Below are 22546 nucleotides of genomic sequence, written 5' to 3'. Positions count from 1 at the left end.
GACACTCGACCACGGTCCAGGGAATTGCCAGCCGTGGATGGCCGAGGATTGGATTGTGTGGTGCTCCAGGACTAGAGTTGCCTTCGGCAAACTTCAGAGTTTGTTTTGTGTTGTGTAAATTACGTTATTTACGGGTATATTGTTGGCCAGAGTTTCGGGTTGCTTTTGTTGTGTGATTCTGGTGGGGAAGCTTAAATTGGATACGCCAGCAATTGGAAATTGTTGCGATTGTTTAACGGTCGGGGGACGGGCCAAGGTATTCGCAGGCTTAAGCCCAAGGAAAGCGTCAGAAATGTTATAAATTTAAATACTTGTGGGTTATTTACTAATGGTTTACATTGCGTGTTCACACAAGTCGATTTGGGTTCTTTTTTTGTATCACGTTAGTGGATGAGTTTTACGTGCTTTACATTTACTAATAATTAAAAGAAAAAAAGTCCCATGTTTAGGATCAACATAGGATAACATATAAGATCTACTGATCCTAGTTCCTTTTCTATATATTTGGTTTACATATAAGTACAAATTGAATGTACATTTACATTTAATGTTATTAAGTTTTGAATCTGAATCCGTGATGTCACAAAAATCTCACTGGTCGGAACTAGTAAGCCCTCCTATGAGCATCCAGTGCGAATTTCAGTGTCGCCGTCGAAGTTGTTAAAAAGGCACATATTTTCCAAGACTTTTTACACATATTACACATATTTTACACAGTTCACCGGTTTGCGTCTACGCTGACAGCCGGGTCTCGAACCCTTGCTAATTGCTTTCAGTTGCTCTAAAACTGTACAGTGCTTGCTCAAATCGAATTTCGAAGTCTCAGCCGAAACTCGACAAGGGAACCGAGTTCTCGCAAGTGTCCTCCTCACTTAAAGGAAAGACAAGAGATATGGCTGTTAGATATTGCTACACTGGCGTAGACAGCTGACTCACTTATCTATACGCCTCAGAAAGTTCTGGATCTGCTGGTTCTTTCCAATGAGGGCGTAGAGGGCCGCAAAGCCGTGAAAGGCCATGGAGAAACTCACGGCGTAGTTGAGGTGCGACCGATTCTCCCGGTAGTAGTTGAATGCGAAGGAGCAGACGCAAACGAGCCACACGAACGCCGTGTAGCCGACGTACTTCCAAAACGACCTGAAGCGATTCTTCTCAATGGACTCGAAGCTCTTCTCGGTCTCGATTATCGGCTGCTCACTGATGTAGATCAGGCTGAGGATGTAGAAGAAGCCACTGATGGCGCAGGCCACAAACACGGGCGCATACAGGTAGATCATGATGGACCAATTCCGAGCTGCGAAATGAATCGTAAGTCAGTGACAAATTTTTGAGGACTGGAGGTACTCACGGTCAAACCAGCAAGTATCTCCCCCGAAGATCAGCCGAGAACCGTAGTAACTAAAGCTGACCAAGCAGGACCAGCCCACGGCGACTATTACGATGGGCATGAAGATGAGCCAGAACATCAGTTTCGTGAAGACCACGCCGTGGAAGCTTAGGTAAAGCTTAAACGCAATGAAGCTCAGAATGTAGAAGGAGAGAACCAAGAACATCAGCGTCAAGCTGGCTAAAGGTGTAATAGAACAGGTGAGAAGTCCCAGAGAGGCACAGCACTTCACTTACGAAGGACACGACAAGCTGCATTCGAGATATTCGCGGGGTTGTGGAGGGTCAGATAGGCCAGCAGGGCATATCCCCCGATCACGCAGACGGCGTACGCCTTTATGGCCACACCGTAGAAACTGTTGCGCATCTCCGAGCACATGAGATACACGATCAGCACAATAAACATGGACAGTATCGCAATCAGGAGGCCTGCAGAGAGAATTGGCTGGATGAGATCGGAGCGAAAGATCATCTCTGGCAATCAAACTGTGTATCAATCGTCACTCGCGATTTTCTCTTGTTGTTTCAGCAATTGCTTTTATGAGCGTACTATTTTTAAAAAGCCCCGAAGAAATTGAAAGCATATTTGTGATTGCGAATGGCCCAATCGCTGGAGAAATGTTTGTTTGCTTGGGGCTACTCACATATGGCGTAGGTCCACTCCCGCACCCCGAGAACGAAATTGAGCTTTTCTGGGGCACAGGCCAGGGGCTGCCACTCCCAGGTGGAGTTCCCGTGGAGCAGCGGGGTGAAGCAGTAGTGCTTGGAGAAGATGTGGCCCCGATGGCTGATGGTTCCGTTCTGTAAAGTTAGGGATTGAAATCTGGCAATGGAAGGGCTATTCCAATCCGCACCTCGTGGAGCGTCCAGTGAACGTACTCCGATCCCTTGGTGACCGCCTTCATGTGCTCACACGGCGTTTCCACATGGACGCTGAAGCGCGGCAGCAGTTCCACCTCCCGCAGACTGCCGTTGTGCAACTCCACCTCCATGTGGCTCTGCCGGGGAGGCCCTGGCACCTGGCTGGGCGGCACTAAGCACTGCCTCCTCTCCAGGTCGTAGAACTCGCCCTCCTGACAGCAGATTCGCACACAGGGTTTCGTCTTGCAGATGCATCCCCTCAAATGCCTCGGGGCCGCAATCCGGATGCCGTTCTCGATGACAAAGTCGTAAACGGCCACAAAGTGGCGGGGAATCACCGTCCAGTTGTGCACATAGGGACCGTCCAAGCCGTAGCTCCCTGTGATGTTTGCCGTGTCGATGAAGGCGCACGGGTAATGGGTCTCCTCGTGAATGCCCCACGAACTGTGCGCCGCCGAGAGGACGAGGAGGACCACCGAAATGCAGAACTGCGCCATTCGAAGAGACATTCTCGACTGGCGATCTCTTCGGCTCCGACCGATGCTTTGTTTACTGTAGAGCGTGCAATTTATGCCTGTTTACCTCCAGACGATTGCCCAACCGAAATCGAATCGTATCGAAATGGAATAGAGTGAAATGAAATGAAATGGACTGGATAGACACCGAGTAGTGTTGCACTGATGACGTAGCGCGGTGGCGAAGGTGCGAGCCGTTAATTGAGTGAGCGGATCATCATCCTCACCTGGCACGGTACGAACTAGGACTGTGAACCGAATCCCGGCGAGCTCAATCGAAGGCGGTCTGTGGTGTGTCTGTCGGGCTTTTTGTGGCATGGCGAGGCGCACACCCACTTGGCTTGGTGGTGTTCGAGGAACGTGCGGCATTTTGTTTACAACAACGGAGCGGGGGCAAACAGACGGTCCGGAAAACATCAAAATGGCCAGGAAATGCTCTACAGCTTAATGGGCCAGATCAACGGATGATGTGTTTAGATATTTCCCTTTCATTTTATGCAAAAAGCTAATTCCTGTACGTATTCAAAATCACTTCTAATAGTGTCTAAAAGTAGGCAATGAAAAACGTCATTTATTATCAACATTATCGATGTATTTGAAGTTTGTTCTGCGTATCTTTCCACCCAAGTTAGAGTCTCGACTATTCGTAGTTGATTAACACCTCCAGAACCATGACAAAAGGCAAAGAGAAGTATTTACGCAAAATATAAAAGACCGGACGCTCGCTAGACACAGGCAGATCCACCTCCAGATACTAGCCATTAGCAAGAGCGAGTGGATAGGAAAAAGGCGTTTTGGCATTGTCAATTGCGTCATTAACGAATCATTTGTTGCGTGCCACTTGGCGTGTGGCTAATCCAGCCGACCCACCCAACCACAAGTCATCCAATCCAAACGCCTCGAGACGCGTCATCGAGTCAAGCGAAGCCAGTGGGTGGACATTCGGGAAATGGTTTACTATCTGGTCGTTGACTGGGAACCCCTTGGAGAACCTGGCCGAGCTTCGCCTCTGAACAAATTATTCAAAATGAAAATGATTTGAAAGGCAAGGAAAGTCATAGAAATAAGAATTTATTCGCTAAGCGGAACTCTTGCGTGCGGCACTTTCGCGGGGATGGCAAAAAAAATATTTTTTTTAGTATCAAAGAAAATATAGGTAAATATTTTTTCGCTGATAATATTAAAACAACGGAAAAGTTGTAAGAAATAGGGCGTTCTTTTGATCTTCTAATGGTATTTATGCAGTTCATCTTATAGCTAGTATACTGAGGCACTTATTTTATATACACTTATCTCTGCGACAGACTAAATGATTCATCAGCAAAGCAAATACAAGGGTTCATAGATGAGCAACCATCTCAGTTCCAATTAAAGTGATGTCACTGTCGGCTTATAGGGTGAATCTGTAGGGGAAAGAAGGGGTCTGATAAAGGAGACAACAAGAAATAATGTGCTGTGTACCCGAAGATTTCAAATCGCCTCTCTCATCAAACTTGTAGACGCGGGCGTTAATGACACTCAGATCGGTTTGACTTGATTCCCTGTAGATAAGATTTTCCATCTTTAGAGATTCCGAAGTTTGTTCTCTGAATCAAAACTTACACATTGATGGCCCACCAGGATTTCACGTGCAAATTCTTGCCAAGAAGCAGGATAAAGCCAGCTATGGCCAGGCCCAGGATGCAGATTCCGCTCCAGAAGTCGATGATGAAGAAGTGCTCTCTTACTCTTGCCATCACATAGACGACTATTTCCCGAACCCAAACGGCAAACACGCCCACTATGTAGGCACTGAAAGCATAGAAACTGGAGGAAAGTGCCGGTTAGTCAACCAGGGGTTTAACAAACTGAGGCTTCAATGCGGCTTACTGGGTCTTGATGATCTTCAGTTGAGTTCCCAATATGTACTGAGTATCTGGTGGCAGTTCGTAGATGGAAAAGTAGGCCTTCAGGCAGCACACAATGCTGAACACCAGCAAGAGTGCAATGGGTGCGTAGTAGTAGATCAAAATGCCCCAGGTGCGGACTGAAAAAGGGGAAGATCAATTGGGCAATTATTTCACTCTAAGATTATTTTTCCTTTACCATCGAACCAGCAGTAATCTTCCCCCATGCCTGGCTTGTAGTGCTTGGGCAACTGGGAGTCCTGGGCGAAGGACACCAAAAACCTCAAACCAATAACCGCCAGGACCGCCAGGGCGTACGACAAGCGACGCACCCAGTTTCTTACAGCCTTTTGTTTGAACTTGAGCAGGAAGTCCAGACTGCAAATGGCCAGGAAGACGAAGGAGAGCATGATGCAAAAGTAGGCCAGCAAACCTTTGGAAGACAATGGCTTGTTCAATTGGATGAGAAAGGAAAGTTGTTCAACACACCTATATTCCTGCAAGCCGTGTGCGAAAGCCTCATGGGATTCTTCAGGGCCAAGTAAACCAACAGGGAATAGCCCACGGTCATGGAGAGCAGGTAGTAGATGATCAGCTGGCCATAGTGACTTTTCCTGGCATCTCTCACAGCGCCCAACAGTGAGAGTATAAAGATGTTGATGATGATGGCTATAATACTGCCTGGAAGGGGATTTTCGGATAAGCGTCTATGAACCGAAAGGAGCGAGATTGCAGACTCACAAATAGCGTAGATCCAGACGCGGTAGCCCGTTTGGAAGCGCTCGCAGCTGAGCGGAGTGAGCTCCCACTCCTCCGGCTTGTGCTCCAGGGGGCTAAAGCAGTACTCATCCGTGGTCCACAGGCGGCTGTCCCGCTGCAGCGAGCCGTTCTCGAAGAGATCCCACTGCCAGAAGCTCTCGTGCTTCTTGTCCACGAACTTGTTCCGACAACCGAGCTCCGTGCGCACCACAAACCGATCGAGAATGCGCACTTGTGCCACCGACCGATTGGCGTAGGTCAGCTGCACGTGCGTGGACTCCCGCACCTGGTGCGGCCTCGAGCAGTTCCAGTGCTTCGAGTCGAAGACCAGGTTCTCCGGGCAGCAGAAGCTAATGCAGGGCTTCAGCAGGCAGACACAGCCGCGCAGGTGCTTCTTGGCCCGGTACTGCACGCCGTCGATCACCTTGAAGGAGTACTCCGCCATCAGTTGCGGCGGAACCACGACGCCACCGTAAGAGTAGGATCCGTCCTTCAACCGGAGACCATCCGTGATGTTAACCGTGTCCGCATAGGCGCAGGGGTGGTCAATGCTGGCGATCTCCAGAGATCGCACCCCAGCGAGGAGCCAGTAGGCCAGGGGAATGATCCAAGGCAAAGCCATGTCTTGGTGGAAGATTACCTCTAGGCGATCTTCTGCCTGACGTCACAGGCCAGGCAGCTCGATAATTGAGCAAACAAATACGTGAAACGATCACCGTTCGCGTTTGGGCAGTGCACGCACACTCGCCGAGTCACAAATCCAATCCGAGCCAACAACAATCGAAGCCCAAAATCGACTACGAATGTGACGCGGGTCTAAAAACGGCTGCGATTGCGACAACGCCAGCGACAACAGCAAAAAGAACAACCATAAACATAAAAGCCTGATGGAGAGACTCTCGCAGAGCTGTCTTCCCGCTCTCCAACCGACTAGTCGACGAACCGGCCACCGCAGCGCAGCTCCATGCTGGCCAAGAATAAAAAACAGACTGACTGATTAGCCAGTCCCAAAACCAGACGCGACCACAAGCAGCCGGCAAACAGCGGTTCCCCTCCCCGAGCAATCTCAACCAGCGCGACTGGCACATTCAAAATTAATTTTTTGATAGCCCCCAGTGCTGATATATTAGCTTTTCTACAGTATGTTTGCAATTCAGGTGTCGTATATCCCAGACATGATAAAAACTTTAACTTGTTTTTAACTTTTTACTCAAATTACTTTTTGGATTTTATGAATCCCAAGCCGACCACTAAGTGATCTAAATTACCATACCATTACCAACATCAAAAATGTAGAAATCTCGACGGTTAATGCCCAGACTATGAAAAGAGAGTCTAGCTGGAGGTTTGGGTCTTGACTAGATATCGTTTACGATCACCGAGTACACTTTCAGAAAGTAAAAAACATAGTAATGCCAGGTCAAGTCACTTCACTTTGTTTCCTGTCCTAAAGTACACAGTTCAAGATGGACCTACAATATTTCACCCAAGTCGGCTGAGGAAAAACGCTCCTTTCACTTTTATCTTTGGCTTTATTAAGCTTGAAATACAAATATAATAGTCGTATTTTATTACATTAGGGCGATAATGTAGATATGGAGAGTGGTACGTATGTGCAGAGAGAGCAGTACAAATAACAAACAATAAGAATCTCAGTTGCAACAAGACACATCTACATAAAATGTATGTTATGCTGGGTGCTTATCTTGGTCCTAGACTAGTGGAGAAGTACAAAATTTGATCCCTCAGCAGATGTTTCGGAGGAAACTTGCATGATTGCATAGGCATAAATACTAGATATGGCGTTGCATAGCGTTCTTATACGACTAATCAGGTTGTTCGTGGTCACGTGACATATAAAAAGAGAGAGTGAATTGGGTAGGATGGTTCGCGGTTGTACATGGGATAGGGACCTCCTCTTATAGTAGTGTCTTTCATAAAGTTCTATCCTTAAATGACTGCGGCTGCGCGATCTGGTGATGTCTTCAGATCAGAGTGGGATCGACCTTCGATGGTGACAAAAACATAGATAGATGCTCCACATTTACAGAAAGGTACGCGGTGATCGCTATTAGAGTTTGCCGGAAGGATTAAGCCTCCCTGCTCCGAAACACATCCCAGCGTGGCTATTCGATGCTCTGCCCGAGGCAACTGGATGCGCGGTGCTCAGCGAAAGATGGTGGTTCTCTGGGGATCGACGCTGGAGCTGATCACCAGGGGCTTCTCCGCCGACGGCTTCTCGTGCAGCGACAGATTGGCCACGCTGCTCGACGTGGTCTTGGTGGAATACTGACTCTGACGTTGGTTACTGCCATCGCGCACACTCGAGCATCTAAAAAGGTGGTTTCGGGGTTTCGTCGAGTGGTCATGACGTCCATTGCGTGGGCAGCGTGGAATAGACAATGGCGGTAAATCTGATTAGAATGGGTGCGATTGAGTGTTTTGGGTTTTAGTGGGGGGAAAGCAAACACACAGGGCGATCAGATAGGATCAAAACAGATACCTCCACCAAGACACAAAAGTATAAAGTCAGTATGATTGTTTTCCAAGGAGTTAGGGGTTAGTCAGCGTTGGGTATCTACTGGTTACTCCCAACTGTGGTTAGGTACTTTTCTTAACTCCTGCTTTACCTGTGACCACTTTGATCAGATGGCTACGTTCGGCCTTGGACTCGGATTGGTGGGCTTCCCACCGGTCCTGTCGGCAGCCCTAAGGTGCAGCTTTTTCGGCAGCACATTCGAGTCGGAAATGACGGAGGTCGAGGTGGTGGTCGAGCTCAAGCCATTAGAGCGCCTTTTCTCCAGCAGTCTTCGGTGGACAACGATCGATGGCGATCACATTGATGTTGGGACACATGCACATAGGGACACACATTGTAGATGCAAACATAAGTTGGTGTTTAGATCGGGGCACTTAGAAATTGTGTTACTGTCTAGTAGCTACATGTACGCGATGCATAATGGACGGATTTGGTTCTTGCGGCTTAGACTGACTGGGCTACCCAGCCTAGGCGGCCGGAGATTCGGGGCTGTGTTGGTTGTCAGTGTTGGGTTTTGAGTTAGTCTGCTGGCTGTTTCTGTTGGTGTTGAGCTTGCGGTTAAGCAATATCGAAAGCGGTCTGACAACGAGATAAGTACAACATAAAAGGCATGTAATCAGAGTCTGCGAACGGTCAGAGTCCCTATCAGCTGTCCATGATAAGTGTTTATTATTATTTAACTTATAGAATAAATAGGTCTTTGATTCATGGTACTAGATTATTAGAGATTTAAGGATCGCAAACGACAACTAGCATATTCGATTAGCGAGCGCGTTAGTCAGGGCCACGACAACCGAGCGGAATAGAGCCTGCTTACTGCACTCGACGGGATCGATTCAGACTTCGTGTGAGTGAATACCGCTGGTGGAGCCGTTGGCGAAGGCGTTGCGGATCACCACCAGCTTGCGGATCTGGTTGGAGGCGTCCATAAACCGCTGTCGCATGGAGATGGAGGTGGGCCCCATGGTTACGCTCTCAGTCTGCCGCAGACTGCGCACCCGTATCGTTCTGGGAATGGTCGGGGTTACAGATTCGATGGTGGACAAGGACAGGACACACGGTCGGATGAGTGGACAAATGCCCGAGGGGCGGACAAAACAAAACCATAAGTCTACGTGGAGCAGGACTCACCTGTTTGTGATCAAGTGCTTGACCTTCTTCTTCATCACGAACAGCATAAAGATGAGAAAGCCCTGCATGGCGTTGGCCAGATCCGAGATGTAGAAGAGCTTCGACCACTCCTTGTCGCTGCCCACGAAGAACGAGACGAGCTCCGACAGCCAGGTGATGCCCATGATGAGGAAGAGCCGCAGGAACAAGCCGAACCTGGGGGAGGACCAAACAGAACGGACCCTTCTTAGGGGGAGTTGGATGGGAAACTCTGAAGCGATCGCACTCACTTGTCCTTCTCGGTCCGCAGGTTCTTGGTGCTGTTCTCACTCGCAATTATCCTGGCCATCTCCCGTTGCACGCCGTGGATCTTGATCGCCGTCATGATGAACATGATCGTGTTGGCCACGACGATGGCCATGATGGGACCGTAGAAGTAGATCATGGCCGACCAGTTGCTCATGTCCAGCCAGCAGTACGTGCCATCCCCGATACTAGGCTTGAGGTACGCAGGCCAATCGGTCAGGTTCTGGGCACTGTAGGTGAAGGCCAGAAAAACGGCGGCGATTCCCCACGAGTACAGCGAGTAGAACAGGAAGCGCCTGTTCTCCTGGAACCTGTTGATGCCCCTCGTCCCACGGAAGTTGTGCCACAAGTCGAAGCTGATGACACTCAGCCAAAAGTAGGCCCCCATGAAAAAGAAGTAGGCCGTATATCCCAGTATCTGGCATTGGGCTCCCGTGGCATCGAGCTTGTAGAGCTGCACATAGGCCAGCGAGGTGTAGCCGACGGTGAGGCCCACCAAGTAGCAGACCAGGCTCTTGCCGTGCTGGTTGCGGAGCTCGGGGATCAGCAGGTAGACGGCTATGGTCAGCATCATGAAGGGGATGGAGAAGATCATGGCTGGCGGAAGACATACGAAGCATTATTAAAAGGATTGAATTATTCATCAGTACACACTACTTGGCTTAAACGATGCATTGGCAGCGTGGTCGCTTCGACTTACCATAGGCATTGATGATCTTCACCGTGCCGTGGTCGTCCTGCATCTCGCAGTTGGCCGGACGCAGTGTGTAGAAGAGGTCCGACTCGTTGACGTAGGATGGCACCAAGCAGAACTCATTCTTCCTGATGACCAGCCGGTCGTCTTTGCGGAACATGGATCCGTTCTCGAAAATTAGATAGTCGTCCCAGTAGTTGATCTCTGGCTGCAGGGAGAACATCTTGGGGCAGGGGCGAAAGCTTTGAATGGCGAACTGCTGGAACATGTTGACCGTCAGCGTGCTTTGGTTGTGGAAGGTCACATTGAGCAGAGGCGGCTCCGGCCAAGTGCGATTGTCGTTGTGATCGATCCTGCACCCATCTGTTTCGGAGTCGAAGACCTGGCGCCACGGGCAGCAGATGTTGAGGCAGTCCTTCAACTTGCAGACACACCCTCTGACGTGCTCCGGCACCTCTATGCGTTCCGTCAGCGATCTGTGGATGTAGTCGTACGTTCCGGTCAAGTGGGCGGGCACTATGGTGCCGTAGTAGTCGTAGCTTCCGTTCGGGAACGACGTGTGACCCGTCAGGTTGACCGTGTCGTAGAAGTTGCAGGGAACATTCGGATCGTCTATGGTGTGGTAGCGGTCTCTCTCCGCCATCACGTAAGCCCCGAAGGGGATGCCCGGAATAAGTCGGAACACAACCAGGCACAGGATCCCCAGCAGAGTAACTCCGCAGTACAGGGATCCACCCCGCTGCTGGATCTTCCTCGGCATGATGGAGGTTCTGGGAATAGAGAAGCTTATCAGGTCCATAATATGGGTTTGGTTTATTCGAGCGCGTTTTATACAGAGCTAATAACGAGCTTACTTTGACCTCTTGTGCCCCAATAACACGGATGGCACAAGGCTGAAGAAATAAGCAACTCGTGCCAGGGGAGGGAACCACTCAATTCCTATTTGCCGATTAGTTGGTCGTTCAGTGTTTAGCTAACCGAGCTCATTAATTTGGGCAGTGGAGCCCTGTTAAGGCCTCATCAGTGGACACAAGTAGTGAATCATCCACGCGGACAACAGGTTGTCGCAGGAGCAAACGAGGGAAATTGGATAGCGTCACAAGCAATTAGCCGCAACGAGTCCCATGGGGGAGCTGCGGAACTAGGTCTCCGTGGGGCATCAATCATAAGGTCAGCCACGCAGGGAGTGCAGACGGAGCAAACATTTATGGATTCGTGTTAAATTGATAGTAACTGCCGTCGTCCGTCAATACCGGTGACATTCTCCCCGGAGCCCTGCTCCAATCCAGATCTGCCCACTCTTCGAAACGCTGCTAACGAGCCCGTCCATAAATTCATTACGAGTGCCAGTGCGAAAAGTGGAATAGCACCAGCGCTATCTAATCTTGCATCATTAGTCTGCGGGGACCACCTAATTCATTGATCCGCTGATTGTTTGCCTTCGGTGGCGGAGGCGCCGGGGCAGGGTAACCTGCGGCCCTCGTTGGCAGGCGCGTGGGCCACGAAATTAGCCTGAATTTGTGGAGGGCGGCTGGGCGGAGGAGGACAAACACATTAAACTCCATATAGTGGCTAATGGGGAAAATGGATACTGGCGGCGGCAGTGCGAGTAAGAGGTCTTATCGGGCGTTGGAAAATTAGCATAATTAATCGCACATGCACCCGGGAAATTCTAGCATACACATACTGTCTGTATCCTCGCACATTTGGAGTGCGAAAGAGTGCTGCGGATGTTTGAAAAACAATCAAGACATGCGGAGCATTAAAATCAAGAATACGATTGCCCATAAAATTGAATAATGGCTAGCGATCTCTTTTTCCCATATATCTGTTCTCGAAACAATTTCCACACCCCGCGAGTGTGCCGAAATCACTTGCCATCGGTTTGATAAAAGCAATATTTCCTTAACATCTCCGTTTCGGGCTCTAAAGCTTTTGTGTATTTATATTTTGATTGGCCAAACCATTATTCAGGCTGAATTGTTTGACTCGTTCTCCAAGCGATTCCGAGTTCTGGAGAAGTCGCAATATCAGTCAGTAAATATTTTGATCAGGGCTTTTAATGCTTGATTGATGGCGTCAGTGTGGTGATGGTATAGTGGTTTTGCGAATGCTAAGCTGATTGATCTAAAGGGGTTTGACTAGGAATGCAAAATGGGAATGGTTTCTTCAATATTAATAAAGGTAAAGGTGGCTCCCTGTGACACATGATATCTTAGATATTATCGGATTCTCTGAGAACCAATGTTCGCAGCCTGGCATTACTCTTTCACGAGCACAAATTTGAATCGGAATATGAAAGGGGAACTGTTGATATGTTTTGTAGCCGCCTCGTATAAAATGTCTTATTTGTGGTCGGTGAGCGATAAGATAACTCAACTGGCCAACGACGCTCGGTAATGCCTGACAAAGGAGTATGACTTTCTTGTTTATAAATACATATACCCATATAGGTAGAATGTTCCGCGAGAGACTTATCGAACCGAATCCCCAGTTCCAGCTAAGTGGTGGCCTTTACTTACAGATGCTCGACAATGCGACTCCTTAGGGTTTTGGTTTTGGACTCGGTTATTATCTGGTTGATTATGATAGTTTGGGGACTGTCCATGGTCAGGATGGGTGAGTAATAGAGACACTGAGTCATCCAGGTGGCAACTGAGTCCAGCTAAATGCCACTAAAATCGCATTACCTTTGCGGAAGCGCAGGTCTGGAACCCAATGAAGGGCTATCGCCGCTGGGTGTCACAAGGCGTATACGCAACCTTATTAAACTACAACACCATCCACATATTAATATCGAAAATGACTGTGTACTCAAGTGAACTCAGCGCACATGAATTATAATCTGCTTATTGTTATTATCCGCGTTCACTTTATACGAACTGTCTTCGCTTTTGGGTTTTGTATGCCGATATTCTTCAGCAACCGTTTGTGCTTATCACGTATGCCACAAAAGCACTGGAATTGCTTCTTATATATGTGCCCATTATCTCGCCGAGGCAGCGCGGCTTTCAGTCGGTATCAGAAAGGGAACTAATCGCCAAAGACAGGAGACTCTGCCGTGCGTAGAGCCCAAGCTCGCAAGTCACCACACCAAAGTTGGGCTGTGGTGGGCTGCGCTGGGTTCTCGGTTCGCGGTTCCCGGTTCGCGGTTTTGGGCTCCCCAGCAGATAAGCGGCTATTACAGGGTCCAGTGTTTTATTTCGCCTGCAAACAAACACTTGGCGAAACAATTTTTAATAGCCAGCCCATTGACGGGTTTGCTGGTGCGAATGTCGAATGTTTCGTGAGAAAATTCCAAGGGAGTATTTTTAGACCCCCGAGGCTGGTGCCTCTGCGCTGCCTGTGGATTGTAAACAAAGGCGGGCGTTCTATTGATTGCCACCGGAGTGGGCGGGTGGCAAGTTCGCCAAATATTATTCCACTGACGCCCCGCTTTTCGCGGGGGGGAGGAGAAGGGCTCGACAGTCAACAGATCCCATTCCCGGGGAACTCGAGACGCGAAAAGATAAACGCCCGTCATCACGGCTGTCTGTAAGCGCTCTTCGGCTTTGATGGAATGTTTGGAAAAACCATTCGAACCATTGTGAATACCTAGAAATCCCCTAGAATTTCATATTTTACTTATTTTATTTCACATGTTTCTATTTAAAGATTACCTAAAACCCCTTAACGCGGAAGGCAGCTGAAAAGAATCGCTGATGGTACTCAAATCGAATCCACTAACTAATCGATCCCATAAATAGTCTTGGCATGCTCTATCTAAAACTCATTTGGAAAGAGAAATCCCTGCTGGTGGTTGCTCATTTCATATTTTTAGAACTTTCTACGTAATATACAACCATTAGTTGGTTTATCGAGTGTTAGGTTGTTGTAGAATTACTTTTCGGGAAGCTTAATGTGTTATTTTCTGTTGGTTGTGACGCGTTGTAGGGAGGAGTGTGCTTGGAAGAGCCAGCTGTAAAAACAAACATACTTGAGAATCATTCCACTAATTAATTGGTACATGCACTTGGCTTATCACGATAATAAATGCACGGAAGGCAAGGGCCCCACCCGAAGCTCTAATGTGCGTGATAATGCCAATGGAACGAAGCTCTAAACGCTGCCCCCTTTAAACCTTGCAATGCATATGTATCTAGATAATATTCCCGGGTGTACCACTAGGGATGCAATATATATGTTTATCCCACTTTCCGCGTAAGTATGATATATTTTGTTCTAATACTCTGGAGGCTGAGCAAATTGTGGCGAAATAAACAGAACTCAAAGCAAACAATAAACAATATCCCCAAGATGTTTCAACAACAATTCCCAGCCAAATGTGCGAAAGTGTAAACAACATTTAACAAAATCGAATTCTGAGGCGAAGGCAACAGTTCAGGTCCGATTGGAAGACCAGGGTGCGGCCTTCGGGAGGGGTGGCCATCCAGCTACCCAGCTATTTCGCTATAATAACCAATTTTCTCAGTGACTCAATAAAAGTGCATCGGCGGGAACAGTTGTGCAAACACCAACCAGCCGTCAGGCAGTATTGGTCATGAAATTAGCCGTTTCCAGCTCTGATTTCTAATCAGGAACCTCGATTGCCTTTGTTTCTGTGCGCCTCGATCGAGTTTGCAACTGAGTCAGATATTTTTGTCGGGAAACCTTCTATAGTTGCATGGCTAATTCCCTCTACAAATGTGAATTCTTAAGGGCAATTCTTAGGGGTTGGCACTGTACTATTTCTGTTCCCAGCAGTTAATGCATGCAACTTACCCGGTTCAGGTGGCGAGTGATGTGAGCAACCTAGAGTGGTTTGCTGATCAACAGCGTTCTTCCTGCTGCTGTTGTTGACTCAGTTCGCTCACTTTCTGGTTATAGAAGATCAGTGGGGAACTTCGCGAGTGGCAGTGTCGGCGGCTGAAAGCACTGACCAGGTAAAGACGGGTAAACAAAAGCAGTCGAGCCGACTCTGAGAGTCTTTTGGGGTTTACGTGTTTTCGTCGCCTTGCAAAAAGCCCTAACGAAACATGGTTTCGGTTTTAGGTTCGACGTGTGCTACGAGTTGTGTGTGCTTTATCAGGTTTGCTTATGCAAATGGGACCTGGGAAGAGACTGCGGCTCAAGGTAGGTAGCCGCGTGAACGTTTCTCGAGAAATCAAGAGATCCTCATATCCATAATGATACACACAACGCGACTCTGTCCCAATACTGTCGACGCACTGGCCACGGGGAATTCCCTGGGAAGTGGGTGTCACTACTCGAACACACGCGAACCGGTTACGATGGTGCGGGTTTTCAGATGGCGGCGAAATCACACGCTAGCTAGCGAATTAATTAACATTGACATTCGTAATTCCGATACGGTGATGGAGCGGCCCCAGCGCTGGCTGGTTGATCAGGGGAGTTTTCCGAGCTCCGAGCAAGCAGCACCCACAGCCGGCGACGTCTTGAGGCGAACTGAGGAGCTGCAGCGAAGTGGCCAAGGAGCCACCAGCAGACCTGTACCAGAGCCCTGTTAGCGGCCTGTTAGCCGAGTGGCTTCTCGCCGCCGGCTGCGCTAATCGAAAGGCAGGCGAAACAAAGCGCCGAACAACACGAAACTTGATCGAGTGCCAACAGTGGCTCTGCTGTGTCTGTGGGCAAACAAAACAATTATCGGACGATGAATGGACTTCTTGAGTGGAGTAGCGGCCCCAGGGCAGACGCGGGCGATGACTCAATTGTTCGGTCTACCAATTAATTAGCAGGGCGCCAGAGCAGCGTTTGCGCCACGAGCTTCCCTCTTTTGCTTTGATCGAGCGGTGGAACAGAACTGTGTTCTTAGTGCGGTGATAACCACAAGCTCTAATTGATCTCTGCTGGGGGCTGAGCTAGGCTCTTCTGCTGATAAGCACTGACCTTGAGGTGGTTATTCAATGAAACCTTGTCGGTTTGGTCCGTGGATGCCACTGTTTTGGCTTATGTAACTAAGTGCAGCGGCAGACGGAACCGTGGAAAGGAAGCCTAATCCCACGTCTCCAAAGGGGAACCCAAGCATTGGCACGTAGAGTTGGGCCCCACAAATCGCTGTGGATATGTTAGTGACATAAAAACACAGCTCGACGTGTTCGGAATCAGGTGCATTTGACCAGCCAAGTATAGTTCGTACCATCCGCGATCGAAACGAGCAGTATAACCGCGTATTACACCCCTCAATAACAGACAAATATGCAATTAAGAAACCCATTTAATAATCGTAAAACAACGGGGACGTGGCGAATGATTCCGGGAGAGGATAGGATAGGCATTCCCTGAGTCGCCTGCCGTCATTTGGCGAGCTTGGGGAAAAGACAAAAACTGGTTTGGCATTGAACACATTCTCACAGATATATAGGTTCACCAAACAAAAAATCAGTGCGAAACAATTGGCGGTACTCGTGAAGAGACAACGCGACTGTTTGTTGTGGGCCGAGGCGCGACATTAAAGTCGCATTACACACTAAAGCCATCCGGCACGGCCGAGGCGCCTCTCTCGAAGGGGCGGATTTCGAAACAGGGGCCTTGAACGAGGGGCATTCCACCGAGCGATCTCAAATTTCCTCAGGATCTCTTAGTTGCCAAGCACACAGAGTGTTTGTTTTACAATGTTTGATAAGTTTTAATTCTATTTCGCCGCTCGACAAATTTACTTTGGTAATTATGCTTGGAGATGGGCTCACTGGACCAGAGTTAGAGGCTAGATAAGCACTGCTAGTGGGATTTAATCGAGATGTTCCGAACGACAAGCTTGCCGATTGACCCGCAAGGGAACTTCTTCATCGGCCGAATTCGCTGCGACTGAGCCCACTCGGCTGCGACTCTCCAGTTTTGCTGGGTTCCTCCAACAGCCCCATCGTCTTGTTCGGCGAAAAGCTGCTCCACTCCAGTCCAGTAAAGAGCTTCCGAGGGCCAGCGGATTTTTCAACCAGTTGACAATGAAAGCTCAGAAACATTTCAAGACATTATTTAAATTGATTACGAAAACGCCGGGCTACAAATATAATAGTAACTAAAAAGTTAAAGGCCTTAAAAATAGCAATAGGGAATAAGTGCTTCGAATACGAGGTACCCTTTACTCATGCAACCGAGTTTCTGTTGACCAATTTTAAACCAAAACTCTAGGGCTCACCTAGCGAATGGTAGCAGAACTACTGACCATGAGGGTATACTTCACATATTAAATTGCTATTGTATAACTTTTTATTAATATTGCGCTAGGTATCGGTAAATCAATTTAAATCAATTTAAGTTTGTGTCGAAACAAAACCTTAAAATATGTAGTCCTGTTGGATTAAACGTGTTACCGAAATGCTGTAATTATTCTTCAAACTTTAAGTACTTTTTTCGAAGTATATTTGTTTATTTTGACACACGCAGACAGCAGTTAGTTTTGTTAGCACACTTATTTTAGGAATACAAAACAGAATCCAACATTAAATGTCAAACCAAAGGTTCCCTTCACACCGCACGTTAAACTGTAACTGTTCGAATACTTTACTTGGTATCATTCTGGTTTCTTTTTAAGAAAGGGGTGACTATTTATCAAACAGACGACGTTCTTGTCGATTTGTTGAAGGAACCTCCCGTAGTATTTCTACTACCTCTGGATCTGCTACTGACACCGCTCAACGTGGGCTTAGGATTGTGCCTGGGAAGAAAACATGGTTACTAGTTAATAGGAATAAGAGTACATGATAAATATAGCATTAAGAGACAAAAATAATAATAATACATATGTGAGAAACGAGACAAACACCATGCTAGAAGTAAGCGCTACAAGTTGTAAGTAAATAGCCAAAACCTCGTGTGCATGTTAAACTAAATGAGATTTTGACTCTAAATTCCCGTGCGTTTATGCACGAGACAAGAGTTCTAAGGTGCTTCAAAACATAAATCGACAGACCCACGCCTGATTAGTAGAATTGCCGACACCAAGTTAGGAAAAATAGAGTTCGGTTCGGATTACCTATTACATGACATTTAGTTCATATTTCGTATTCTCAAGCGAAACCTCTTCTTCGCTGTCAAGGGCGTCCTCGCTCTGACCCTTAATGCTGCTCAGGCAGGGACAATTAAGGGAGCTGATTACTCAAAGTTCTAGCAGACTCGACAATTACTTACCGATCCCTTAATAGCTTTAGCGTGCTGGGCTTTAGGATAAACAGGACAAATATGATGATTCCCTGGGACCAATTAAAATAGTCGGCCACCAGGAAAATGTTGGCCCAAGTTTCGTTGGATTGCACCAAGTAGGAGATGATCTCCAAGCTCCACGACATACCCATGATGATAAAAAGCCGCAAAAAGAAGGTGTAACTAAATGGAATCATGGAAGCTTAAGAACCCAACAAAATATTATTACTTTAATTACGTTCGCTTGTCCGAGTTCAGCTTGTGCTTCCGCTCTTGCTTGTGGGCAAAGTTCCGAATGTCCTTCTTCACTCGTATGATACGACCAGCGGTCAGGATGAACATGACCATGTTGAAGGCAATCATCAACACCATCGGTCCATAAAAGTAGAGCATGGCAGACCAATCTAGAGCTGTGGAGGCAAGCAGATTGCTTCATAAGCCGGAGACCTTCGGAAAGCGAATTGGGGAACCCACTATAGATCCAACAATTTCCCTCGATGCCCATGCGAGGGTTCCACTCCTCGTTAGCCACCATCTTATCGGCCACAAAGGTGATTCCCGTCAAGATCAGCGCCATGCCCCAGGCGTAGGTGTTGTAGGCCAGAAACCGATGCTCGGGCAGGAAGCGATTGATACTGTGGGAGGTGCCACTGAAAGTATTCCACAGGTGCAGGCTGATGACAGAGAGCCAGAAAAAGGCGGCCATTACGAAAAAGTAACCCAGGAATCCGGCAGTACGGCAGAAGTCGAGCAATAAGGTCCACAAGTCCAGCAACAGGAAGAGGTAGCCCATGAAGAGGCAAAGCATGTAGCAGAGGAAGCACTTGCCGTGCAAGTTCTGCAACTTTTTAACGTAGAGGTAAACACACATCGTTAGAGCCATGCAAACCAGCGATGTGATAATCACTGTAAGAGGAAGGATAATAAAAATAATTAAACAGGTCACTGTGGACGGCAGTCCACGTAGTGACGAAGCGGACCAGCAGGGTGTGTGAGGGGACTACTATAAATAGATTTTGGGGACTTCTTACAATGAACAATGAACTTTTAGAACCCTTGAAATTTCAGATGTTGTTAAACATTAGTTCTACCACGAATGTAAAAATTAAGAAAATGTATTTATTTTGTAGATCGTGTAATACATTTTCGTCACAAACTTGATAACATAACATTTGTTTGCCCTGGAACTCACCCACGGTCTGTGCTGTTCTGGATGGCACTATATAGCAGTTGTGGGGTACAATTCGAATGAATGTATTTTTTTCCTCTGATTCGAACTCAAAATGCTGAAGGCAGTACTCTCGCTTGTTTAGAGTCGCGTTGTCATGGTGTCGGATGAAAGATCCGTTCTAAAAGAAGATACTTATTAATCCTTTCACACACACACATATTTTAAGCAAGCAAACCTCGAACAATGTGTACTGATCCGTTTCAAACTCATTGTCTAGGTAGAACATGTTCTCACAGGGCATCGGTAGATCCCACTGGACGATTAGTTCGTTCTTAAAGTGCCTAGTGACCACCGATCCGTCCTGGAGGGTCACGTTAAGGTAAGGGTCATGTTCTTTAAGTTCTTCCTGCGACATGGTTTTGGAGCACACACCTTCCTTCATTATGTGGTTGTGGGGGCAGCAAAACCTGACGCAGGGCTTTAACTTGCAAACGCATCCCCTTATGTGACTCTGCACCTTCTCCTTTGAGTCGTCCGGCAGAATCCTGAAGTCATATCTCCCCGTCAACTCGGCCGGAACGAGAAGCCCGTCATATAGATACGAACCATTAGGGAACTTATGTCCTGCCGAGATATCGACAGTCTCAAAAAAGTCGCAATCGGCAATATCCGCTTCTGTTTTCGGCAGCAGGATCAAAGAAAGGCTGAAAACCATATATAAAAATAAAACATTCGCATTTCGAAAAATCCTCATTTGTCTGCAAGTAAAATGAAAGTGAAGGTACGTGATAGGTAAGTGCGGTCGATGTTTTCGAAATTCAGAACTAATTCAAAAATTTAAACAAGAAAGGAAGTTAACTTCAGCAAGCCGAAGTTTGTATACCCTTGCGGAATCAAATAATCAACTTTAGTAACACCATGTGAAATTTTTAAGGATTGTTGCTGACTTCAGTGATATTAAAAAAAATATTTCATTCTTTTTTTGAGCAATTTTTTGACATTTATATGTTGTTAAGTAGTCCGATTTATATAAAATTAAATTCGAAATTCTTAAAAATATAAAAAATTATATTATTAATTTAAAGCTATAATTTTTTCACATTATTTTCCCACCAATTTTCTGATCGTTCCTACGACATCTATGTGATATAGTCGTCCGATTTTGATAAAATTTAAATCGAAATCCAGAACTAATAAAAAATGTTATTTCCAAGCCTAGAAGGTTATATGTTAAAAAACACCAAAGATATAATTTGTTTTAATTTTTTCCCCGATAGTTTCTACGGGAGCTATAAAATATAGTTGTCCGATCCGGCTGGTTACAACTTATATACAACCTGCAATAGAAAAAAGACTTTTTGAAAAGTTTCAGCTTTAAAGCTTTAAAACTGGGAGACTAGTTTGCGTAGAAACGGACGGACAGACGGGCGGACAGTCGGACATGGCTAGATAGACTCGTTTAGTGACGCTGATCAAGAACATATATACTTTATGTGTTCGGAAACGTCTACTTCACTGCGTTGCAAACTTCTGACTGAATATAATAATAAATAATTAATCATAATCTGCAAGAGTAAGGAACAATTTTTTTTTAATTATAAAGACTTTATCAGGCATGACACATCCTTAGCTTATAAAAACTTTAGATACGAGAAGAAATTTGTTATACTCTTTCTGAGGGTATAATGATTTCGAATTAAATTTAATCAAAATCGGACGACTCTAACATATAACCGTCTATAAAACGGTCAGAGGAATAATGAAATAATTTATGTTTTAATTTCACTAAAGCTAGCAACAATCCTTAAAAATTGAACATGGTATTACTAACGTTTATTATTTATTATAACTGCAAGGGTATACAAAAATTGTATTACAAGCTTGGTCAGGCGGAAGTTAACTTCCTTTCTTGTTTAATAAAAATGCTCACAACTTCAAGGTCGGGGCTTCAGCAATCAACAGAATATAACATTAAAAAAATCCTCTAATTATGACACAGCGTCAAAATGTTTAGCCGTTTGGGGGCATCTACTCGGCTAGTGATCCTGATCAAGAATATATGTATATACTTTATGTAAACGCTTAAAACAGGTTTCCGGGTGTATAGAGGTTTAACTCGTTACTGGATCATCCGAAAACGTTTCCGTGGTAACACTTTGAATAAAATAGTTAATATAAACTTTAAAAATCAGTAAAAAAAAGATTTTGATGGACAGTGTATACCGATTTATAGAAAATGGTTCGAAGTTGCTTTCAAACTTCGAACTTAGCGCTCTCGAACTTCAAAAGTGATCGACAATGACGGGGCCGTGTTCTTTTGTTGCTCGCGAGCGCTAGTTTTTAGTAACATAAGCCTACCGTGAAGGAAACAGGTGTATTGAGAATCTTTGCTGAACATCTCAGCTCAGTAAGGTCTGACACATACTTGTATTAATTGGTGTCCCAAAATTCGTTGATGACGCACACGGATCTAAAGCCTCCAGCAAACCAAAGACCAATATCTTGTCTAAGATGAGTTACTCATACCATACGTTCGTTTCGCTCTCTCCGCCCGCACAAAGTTGTGAGCGTAAAAATCAAAAAAGAGATTGCACATGCTTGTGTGAACGTACTTAATTGACGAATTGGTTTTCGACCCGAAATCCATTCTGAACTATGAACGAATTTATTCAATGCAATATAAAGGGGGTGGGGGAGGACATGAATAAAAGAACAGGCACAGGAAATGCACAGTAAAATACATAATTAAAAAACATTTCCTTTTAGATTTATTATTAAACTATATAAAAAATATATTATTATTTATTTAATAACTATTTATTACTTAATTATTAAACTAAGGTAAGCATCATCATATTCTTAAAATATAATCAACAAGTTTTAATGTCATATTCTAATGCCTTTGAGCATGGTATCTTCTACAAGCGAAAATGAGTGATAGACGATATTGCATTCGGAACGTTTTCTTTTCTTTTCGTTTTTCTTGGAATTAATTTTCTTTATATTGCTTATTAGAATCGCCAAACAATTCCATTCTTCTGTGCAAGCTCGACAATCGAAAAATGTTCATCAGACGACGGCTCTTAGCTGTAACGATTCGGAGAATTAAAGATATCGGCGCGGTAAACATCGCTCGAATGCTTCTTCGGGCATTCACGCAGTGATGCGGTGCGTCGTAGC

General features: G+C 46.2%; 4 protein-coding genes across 15 annotated transcripts; all 4 read right to left on the bottom strand.

The window, feature by feature from the left end:
- Positions 1-496: 496 nt before the first annotated feature.
- LOC108028043 (probable G-protein coupled receptor Mth-like 8) lies at positions 497-2998 on the bottom strand. Its single transcript, XM_017099684.3, has 6 exons — positions 2241-2998; positions 2031-2187; positions 1624-1815; positions 1349-1567; positions 937-1294; positions 497-871 (listed from the first exon to the last, which is right to left on the bottom strand). Exons 1-6 carry the CDS (start codon positions 2754-2756, stop codon positions 823-825), a joined length of 1491 nt encoding a protein of 496 aa, XP_016955173.1. The 5' UTR covers positions 2757-2998; the 3' UTR covers positions 497-822.
- Positions 2999-3976: 978 nt separating this feature from the next.
- Positions 3977-6385, bottom strand: LOC108028034 (probable G-protein coupled receptor Mth-like 9). Its single transcript, XM_017099675.3, has 7 exons — positions 5390-6385; positions 5138-5329; positions 4848-5081; positions 4632-4788; positions 4365-4568; positions 4224-4303; positions 3977-4165 (listed from the first exon to the last, which is right to left on the bottom strand). The coding sequence occupies exons 1-7, from the start codon at positions 6027-6029 to the stop codon at positions 4131-4133; spliced, it is 1542 nt and encodes a 513-aa protein (XP_016955164.1). The 5' UTR covers positions 6030-6385; the 3' UTR covers positions 3977-4130.
- Positions 6386-6919: 534 nt separating this feature from the next.
- Positions 6920-16866, bottom strand: LOC108027963 (G-protein coupled receptor Mth2). Of its 9 annotated transcripts, none has more exons than XM_050885904.1 (6): positions 16823-16866; positions 14818-14970; positions 10063-10826; positions 9347-9959; positions 9078-9272; positions 6920-7739 (listed from the first exon to the last, which is right to left on the bottom strand). In XM_050885904.1, the coding sequence occupies exons 3-6, from the start codon at positions 10814-10816 to the stop codon at positions 7574-7576; spliced, it is 1728 nt and encodes a 575-aa protein (XP_050741861.1). In that variant the 5' UTR covers positions 10817-10826; positions 14818-14970; positions 16823-16866; the 3' UTR covers positions 6920-7573. The 9 variants fall into 9 exon arrangements, with proteins under 9 accessions (XP_050741861.1, XP_050741860.1, XP_050741863.1 ...); XM_050885903.1 differs by having other exon boundaries at positions 16713-16855; XM_050885906.1 differs by having other exon boundaries at positions 14818-14961; positions 16823-16840.
- A 532-nt stretch (positions 16867-17398) lies between these two features.
- On the bottom strand, positions 17399-21920 carry LOC108028014 (G-protein coupled receptor Mth). 4 transcript variants are annotated; one of them, XM_050885908.1, is made up of 7 exons: positions 21792-21920; positions 19602-20124; positions 19388-19544; positions 18670-19101; positions 18434-18605; positions 18184-18378; positions 17399-17710 (listed from the first exon to the last, which is right to left on the bottom strand). In XM_050885908.1, exons 2-7 carry the CDS (start codon positions 20118-20120, stop codon positions 17605-17607), a joined length of 1581 nt encoding a protein of 526 aa, XP_050741865.1. In that variant the 5' UTR covers positions 20121-20124; positions 21792-21920; the 3' UTR covers positions 17399-17604. The 4 variants fall into 4 exon arrangements, with proteins under 4 accessions (XP_050741865.1, XP_050741867.1, XP_050741866.1 ...); XM_050885910.1 differs by having other exon boundaries at positions 19602-20070; positions 21792-21891; XM_050885909.1 differs by lacking the exon at positions 21792-21920 and adding an exon at positions 18029-18116.
- Between the last annotated feature and the right edge of the window lie 626 nt (positions 21921-22546).

The sequence above is a fragment of the Drosophila biarmipes genome, chromosome 3L (assembly GCF_025231255.1).
Source record: "Drosophila biarmipes strain raj3 chromosome 3L, RU_DBia_V1.1, whole genome shotgun sequence".
Lineage (NCBI taxonomy): Eukaryota > Metazoa > Arthropoda > Insecta > Diptera > Drosophilidae > Drosophila > Drosophila biarmipes.
This window is presented reverse-complemented; position numbering and strand designations above follow the sequence as displayed.

Bases quoted from the DNA above. Each gene is read 5' to 3' on its own strand.
- LOC108028043 (XM_017099684.3), bottom strand. From the start codon at position 2,756: ATGTCTCTTCGAATGGCGCAGTTCTGCATTTCGGTGGTCCTCCTCGTC. The intron at 1,568-1,623 runs GTAAGTGAAGTG...TTACACCTTTAG, and splicing joins TGCAGCTTGTCGTGTCCTTC to CCAGCTTGACGCTGATGTTC. The intron at 872-936 runs GTGAGTCAGCTG...CTTTCCTTTAAG, and splicing joins TTTCTGAGGCGTATAGATAA to TGAGGAGGACACTTGCGAGA.
- LOC108028034 (XM_017099675.3), bottom strand. From the start codon at position 6,029: ATGGCTTTGCCTTGGATCATTCCCCTGGCCTACTGGCTCCTCGCTGGG. The intron at 5,330-5,389 runs GTGAGTCTGCAA...ATCCCCTTCCAG, and splicing joins CGTCTGGATCTACGCTATTT to GCAGTATTATAGCCATCATC. The intron at 4,569-4,631 runs GTAAGCCGCATT...ACTTTCCTCCAG, and splicing joins CTGAAGATCATCAAGACCCA to TTTCTATGCTTTCAGTGCCT.
- LOC108027963 (XM_017099597.3), bottom strand. From the start codon at position 12,700: ATGACTCAGTGTCTCTATTACTCACCCATCCTGACCATGGACAGTCCC. The intron at 10,827-12,578 runs GTAAGTAAAGGC...CTCTATTCCCAG, and splicing joins AGTCGCATTGTCGAGCATCT to AACCTCCATCATGCCGAGGA. The intron at 9,960-10,062 runs GTAAGTCGAAGC...GTCTTCCGCCAG, and splicing joins GAAGATCATCAATGCCTATG to CCATGATCTTCTCCATCCCC.
- LOC108028014 (XM_050885908.1), bottom strand. From the start codon at position 20,120: ATGAGGATTTTTCGAAATGCGAATGTTTTATTTTTATATATGGTTTTC. The intron at 18,379-18,433 runs GTAATTAAAGTA...GATTCCATTTAG, and splicing joins CTGAACTCGGACAAGCGAAC to TTACACCTTCTTTTTGCGGC. The intron at 17,711-18,183 runs GTAAGTAATTGT...TTTTCTTCCCAG, and splicing joins CTAAAGCTATTAAGGGATCG to GCACAATCCTAAGCCCACGT.